This window comes from Oculina patagonica, chromosome 1 (assembly GCF_052425735.1).
Source record: "Oculina patagonica isolate OP01 chromosome 1, crgOcupat, whole genome shotgun sequence".
Lineage (NCBI taxonomy): Eukaryota > Metazoa > Cnidaria > Anthozoa > Scleractinia > Oculinidae > Oculina > Oculina patagonica.
This window is the reverse complement of record NC_135758.1, coordinates 24,348,109-24,355,032: the sequence shown is the minus strand read 5'-3', so window position 1 is coordinate 24,355,032 and position 6,924 is coordinate 24,348,109. Positions and strand designations below refer to the sequence as shown.

Here is a 6,924-nt window from a genome sequence, read left to right as displayed (position 1 = left end):
TAGCCTTGCAATTTAAGCTGTCTGTTCTACACTTTGAGTGACGTCTAGTACACGCACCCCTTTCTTCGGTCGGATCCAGAAGGAAGGTTACCACGAAATTATCAAAGCGTCGAGTGCTCCTCTACATTGTCAAATTGTGGCTTATACTCATGCTTGTGTTTAAGCTTACACTTGTGCGTATTCCCTAAACCAACTTTTAAATTTTACCTGTTTCTCTACGCCTTTATGACATATTCTACGGGTGACCAAATTCGCAAATGTTATTTTCAAAATTCGAGGAGAGCCTTTAAGGCCTATTTCACCAGTGTACCTACCCGAGTATTTTAATACTCGGGACAGGACTGACGACTGGAAAGCCGGCGAATCTTGGAAAAAATTGGCCAATTTTTTTTTCAAGGTTGTTGTTTGGTTTTCCGTCTTAATCCGGCTTCCTTTCAAAGTAATCGTCCTTGTTCATTTTCTTTTTTTATTAATTCTTTTCGGTGTTTTTCTATATTGGAAAACTGTTATTTTGAAGTTTTCTTCAATGTTGAAAATCTGAATTTTGCACGTCAGGAAAGTGACTTTTATAAAATTGAATGTGACATAAGGAGCAAGCAAGGTGGCACATTCAGGGCAAAGCCATAGGCTGGTGTCTAGTGGAGGCCTGGGTAAACATAAAAAATTGTTAATTTAAAACAATAATTACAAAATGGTTTTTTAAAAAATTAAATAACAGAACTTTGCTGTCCTTAATGATTCAAAGTAACCAAGACCGCTGAAAAAAACACTTAAGAAGCATCAAAGGTAGTCTCAATCTGAAGTAAAATACTCACAAATACCAGCGAAAAATGGCCGATGCATGCACTGATATTTGTGAAATTATACTTCGGATCGAGACTAACCCTGTCCAGATGCATCTTTAGGCTTTTTATTTAGTATTCTTGGTTAATTCAAAACAACTAGTACTTTATTAATCGCTATTAGATTATCAAAGTCGCGTAGGTGTTTACACTTTCTTGAATCAACTTAAACAGTTAAAAGCAGTTTGCTTGTGTAGTTTTCATCCGGTAAAGGAACCCTTTTACTTGTAAACCGGCTGGTTGCCAAAAAGCCGCGCCTTAATTCGTGATACCGCTGACACGGGCTCGCCCATTTTCAATAAATTCCTGGTAGAAAAACAACACAATTCACTTTTGCCCATGTGGTGTCATAGGTCTGATATTGCAGGGCGTGTTAACCTTGCAGTCGATGCCGCACGTTTTTGACGCGATGACTTCACATCATCAGTCTGCGTTAGTGCGTCTACACAATTCCCAAACCTTTCAGCAAAACAGTTTATCAACAGAAATCAACTGGCAAACAAGCGCTTACTCCCAGCAGATTTAACTGGGAAAGAGAAAAGCTTTTGCAGTACACCTGCACTCAGCCCGTCGTGCAACGTAAAACGTGCACATCGTGAGGTTTTTGTTAACAAGTGGCGATTAGCAAGAGGTATATCCGAATAACTACATTGTGCACTGACTTTCCCAGGTAAGCATATGCTACTCTAAAAATGTAAGGTTGTCTCCTTTACAATTTATTTTTTTCGAATTAAGCTCGTGATTCTAGGAGTATTTAAAGCAACAAAGCCTTTGTAATAATTCAACTCAATACCGAAATCGTTTTGCAATTGTCTCATTTGATACATTTTTTATTCTAACGTTGTTACATCCGAGCCCTTAGTGGTCCCTGTTATGCTTTAGGCATGTAGAAAAACTTGAATATTCAGCGAAAACCTCTGCAGGGAATATGTAACTGTATTGGACCTGTTATTATATATAGCTGTATTGTTGTTATTTTTGTTCTCTTTTCGATGCATGAAATTATAATTAATTTGAACAATGCTCGCGCGAACTGTTGCAAAGGAAAGCTCTTCGTTGAAGCAAATTGCTTTGAATTAGCTAAATTCAAGCTAAGCTAACAGAAAACTATTCTGGAACAGCGCCCGACTGTTAATTTTAAAACAGGTATCGCTTTTGAAGCTTGACATGTTTTTCGACATGCAGATTATATAGCCGGACCAGTTTCACACACTAAAAGAACTTATTTTAAGCTGTAAAATAGTGCTAAGAATTACTTTTAAATTCTTTTTCTTTAAAATCATTATATTTTTATTTTTATAATTTCAGGAAAAAATTTGGAGAAAAACACTTTCCTAAAACCAAGCCCTTGGCAGGTTGCCATGGGAACTACAATGAGCTCGATGGGCTTGGCCAATAAGCCACCTGCACTGCCACCAGTAAAACAAAACAACAATACGGTTGGTGACTGTTTTTTTCTCAAATTCTGTTTATTTTACCAACTAAATTTATCATATTACCATTCTTGTTTCAATTTCTTTCTTATTGTATGCATTACGGCTTGTCTGTCCCGCATCTTGCACAGTAGGTCTGCCCAATGTTCTTCGCAATCAGCTTAGTATTTACCTGTCGAGCATTTTAAATATTGTCATCAACACATTTTCTCGGGTCTGCAAGAGTTCTTGTCGGACCTGTCGGGCTGCAAATGTGATTTTCAGACTTATTCTTTATTTAAAGATCTGTTTCTCAAGGACAGTTTCAAGTTTTTTGGCAATACGCATAGAGTCTGTTTCGTAAATGTTTGGAATGAAACCAAAACCGTTTTATTCTGACACTTGCAGGGATAATTGAAATAAATACGTATCTTCCATGCAGAAGAGCAACACCCTTATGTAAAATTACAAACTTTACTTACAAATTGGATTTTTAAACTCAATATAAGACAAATTTTATACTCTTGTATTGTGCATATTACTGAGAGTCCAAATTGAATGTTGCAAACTTATCCCATGAAAAGATTTACATTTCTCAGAATAAGCTGATTGACATATGGATTAAAAACGATTGACACTGGCTTTAAAAAACTATGTAAGGACGTTTCAGTTACTGCTATTACCCTCTTCAGCCAAAAAAGTAAATGATTAACGGCATCTTTGGTGTTATAAGAAACAAACGAATTAAAAATACATACAATAAATGTGATAATGAATGCTCTATAAAAATAAGGGTTTTTGAATTCAACACGAGAACTATAACAACAAAACGTCCTTTTTAAGCCAGTGTTGACCCCTTTTAATCCATTTAACCATGCCTGGCTATAAACGAATTTGACTGGCATATCTTGTCTTTAATTAAAGATACTAAGCCTTATTGCTTTGCACTTCGCGTTAGCATCTTGTTCATGTAAGGATGAACGAAATGTCTCTGTGGCATAAAACTATGTTAAGGCTACTTACTTGTACATTTACGTGTTTGTTTTGTTTGTTACTTTTAAATGTTTGTTTTGAGTTGTGCATTGCAGCTATGTTTGTGTAGTCATTCTGTGTCTGACTAACTGACCAATGACAAGACAACTAGAAGACAGCTACCATCAGTGTTGTGAGGACAGGTCTCATTCACAAGTGTATCGTAATGTCAATGTCTGTATGTCTTTGTTATTGTTAATTTGATATAACCGTGACATAGGTAAGTCTTTTTCCATCCTATAACACTATCACTCTTCGAATCACTAAGCTTAAGAAAAAAAATCCAAAAAAAATCTGAGCCTGTTTTTTTGTAAAGATGGTTGGCTCTCCGTCTCTGCTTCGAGGGTGTTTCTCCGTGTACTCTGGTTTTTCTCCCTCCGAAATCGATTTGGCCGCACGCACAATTTATAACTAGCACTTGATAGCTTCTGGGTGAAAAAATCCTTTACAGTTTTTTTATGATGCTCTGTTTACCACAGCTAGAGACCAATTTACGGTACAACCTTAATTAGCCGCGGGTCGTGTAGATCAGTCGCATATCTAGTTACTGGTTCTTCCTTTCAAATAACTGACTTTTAATTATGCGCATAAAGAACCTTATTAGTATCTGTACCAACTCTCTTCCATGCACAAATAGTCCTAACTAATTCAATTTTGCTTATTTTGAGGGAAGTCTGGACGCGATACCCTCTGTCTGGCACCTTGCTTGCATTTCTGCGAGTTGCGTTAATTACCTATTGTAAGAACAATCTAATTGTCATTATGTTTTTATATGTATAATAGCTAGTCAACACTGTGCAATCTCCTCCCGACTACAAGTTTGAACACTTCACCAAGCTTTGTCAGCATTACCAAGAACAGAAGAAAATAATTCAGGTAATTGCAATTTCTTAATAATAAATAGTACGTGTGTAGAATAAAACAGTATGCACGCACCTCCCTCCTCCTCCCCGGGCCAAAAATAAACGGACATAATGTTCGTCGAAGCAGCCTGGCTTGCCTCGTCAAATTCAGAATTTCTGATAGTAAACGGGGTTTTTTCAAGATGATTGCGTTGAAGAATTAACGAGCTTTTTTTATAAATTCGCCACACATAGTACATGTAGACGGGTGTTCTTCGAAATGCGCTTGCGTACCTTGGTAAATTATCCATTTATACTGTCACCACTCTATATATAATGAAAGAACTTCTTTATTAAAATAAATTCAAGATGCATTCTGTACCACGCCTAAAGGCTGTCATCATGTGTTCTGATCAGGTCGCAGTGGGTTCATAGTAAAGTGCTAACGCGTTTATTACGAAGATAACAAAGGACATCGGTTTGAATCTTGTTCGAGCTTATTATTTTTTCACTTTAGGTTTTCATTTTAACTGCCTGGTATAACTGCGAAGACCTTAGTGCTCTTTTGATTGTGATCTTACTGTTTATAACGTAAGTTGTCCTCTTGTAAGAGCAATTCAGTCTCATCAAAGAAGTGTTTCCTATCTTGTGACCTCCAACTACAAATCGATATTTTGCGATTTTTGCAGGTACAAGTCCGAACGGAGGTGCATAACTGGCAGAAGGTGGCAAAAAACGGCGACGAAGGAACCGAATGTCGTGAAAAGATTCTGGGCTTACTCAGCCAGTTCCGCGAGGCACAGAAACAACAAGACTTGTTAATAGAGAAAGAAAAACTCAGACTTGACGCATTCAGAAACTGCATCAACGAAGACACGACAAACAGAATAAAAAAGAGATTAACCTTCTTTCAGAAACTAAACAGACAGCACGAAGCGCTGTTAGAACATGTGAGACAAGACATCCAAGATTGTAGAATGATATGTAAGAAGTTCAACGACTCAAGTGGAAAGTAAGTTTTTTGGCTGCTGAAATTCTGTTTTATAATTATTTAGGAATATGGAACCCTCACTTTTTAAATCCTTTCTCAATAGAACCATAGTTGTTTTTAAAACAGGCCACTGTGGATACACAGTGAACAACGTGACTCCGCGAATGAGCAACGTAACTCCACGCAGGAATAGTCACGTGCACATCTAGCTTCGCTCTGAGTGGTTGGAGCATGTCTTACACGACTTTCAGTTATGAGCCAATCAAAAAGCAATGCAGAAACAGTGCAGGCACTGAGGCATTTTTGACCCTTAATGAAAAAGAATTATAAAAACATATTTTGTTGCTGTAAATAGAAGATGATGCAAATCCAGTCTGTCGACATGTCCTCACACTTTTCCAGTCGGCTATGATGTGTGGACGTCGAGGAAAGGAAAAACTAGATTATAGCTAAAATGATGCATGTAACGATCGACTGTTGTTATTGTTAATTGTTTACGTGAAATAATTTCTTGGTGAAACTGCCTGAACATCATATAATTAACCCGTTAAAACTTATGTATACCGACTGATATAGTCTTCCTTTCGAAGATCAAAAGGATTTGAGACTTGGATAAAGTGTCCTGTAAGCCCGGCTTATGACTATGGAAGCATTGGAAGCTTATAAGGTAAACTTTTGAATCAAAGATTACCAGCTATTTAAAAGGAGGTGTAGGGATTTACTTAAGAGTGGTTTTTACTTACCCATGTATGGAATAGTTACTACAACATTTGGGCCATTATATTTTGTTGCTTAGTTTGCTTAGTTTTGGCTATTTATATAATTAGCACTCATTGTAAATGTTGTTTTAAAAGTAAAAAAAATACTCTTATGAGTTCATTATTTAGCCAGTCAAAACGTGTTGCATTTAGTTTTGGACGAATTCAAACTGAAATTCCGTTAATTGAACAGAAGATAGTCTAATCACGAGCCTACGTTTAGCCGTACCCACCCCAACACTTGCATGTTTAATTTTTACTCTAGAAATGCATCACAGGAATATACGAACAATGCATGAAATGGCAATTGCGTTACTCAGAGTTTCTTTACTAATTTTACTTCTTTTTTTCGGCAGGGTACTAACAAAAGTCAAATCTCCATCCGTTCTGGAATCTAGTACACGTGTGTACTAGTTACAAAAGCGCGGATAGAGTACAGAGAGCGAAACACCAGTACACTGGAACAAGAGTTAACTCTAAATCAACCAAAACTGCAAAACGTCTGGGGTTATGAAGACATTCTTGATTGTTTTGTAAACTTGGACACACGTTTCATTGCAATTTGAGTGTAGATTCTTGACTGTACTTGATGTTTATCGTGTTGGTACTGGTAATTGATTACCTCTTTAGGCAATTTACGCTTAACATTTATGGGAGTCCTGAAGAAACAATTACGAATGAAATATGAATAAAAAATGTCTTTTCATTTAAAAAGGGTATGTCTCATGGAAAAAAACATATAAAAGAAACTTATTACCAAAGAGTGATGTGAAGTTATTTCGCAAAAAGGCAACTTTTCGGAATTCTACGCTGTAAATGGGTACCGGTGATTTTTATGCTGGAGAATAACCCTGCGATGGACTAGCATCCCATCCAGGGGGAGTAGAAATACTCCTAGTTGCTTCATGCTACGGAAATCGGGATAAGCTCCAGCCTGACAGGCTACTAGGCTCGTATGCAGACTTAACCTACATTTACCTTACAATTAAAGGGTCCGAGATAGCTGGCTTCCAATATATGCTCAACTTACTAGTAAAGCTGAGGGGT

The 6,924-nt window shown here is 37.1% G+C and overlaps 1 protein-coding gene across 1 annotated transcript; it reads left to right on the top strand.

The window, feature by feature from the left end:
- The first annotated feature begins 1,196 nt into the window (after positions 1–1,196).
- Positions 1,197–6,591, top strand: LOC144643816 (uncharacterized). The gene is made up of 6 exons (XM_078503187.1): positions 1,197–1,512; positions 2,151–2,281; positions 4,070–4,162; positions 4,818–5,140; positions 5,710–5,786; positions 6,234–6,591. Exons 2-5 carry the CDS (start codon positions 2,204–2,206, stop codon positions 5,783–5,785), a joined length of 570 nt encoding a protein of 189 aa, XP_078359313.1. The 5' UTR covers positions 1,197–1,512; positions 2,151–2,203; the 3' UTR covers position 5,786; positions 6,234–6,591.
- Positions 6,592–6,924: the final 333 nt, after the last annotated feature.

Coding starts and splice junctions, on each gene's coding strand:
- LOC144643816 (XM_078503187.1), top strand. CDS start 2,204: ATGGGAACTACAATGAGCTCGATGGGCTTGGCCAATAAGCCACCTGCA. Junction 2,282..4,069: donor TAAAACAAAACAACAATACG/GTTGGTGACTGT, acceptor TATGTATAATAG/CTAGTCAACACTGTGCAATC. Junction 4,163..4,817: donor AACAGAAGAAAATAATTCAG/GTAATTGCAATT, acceptor CGATTTTTGCAG/GTACAAGTCCGAACGGAGGT.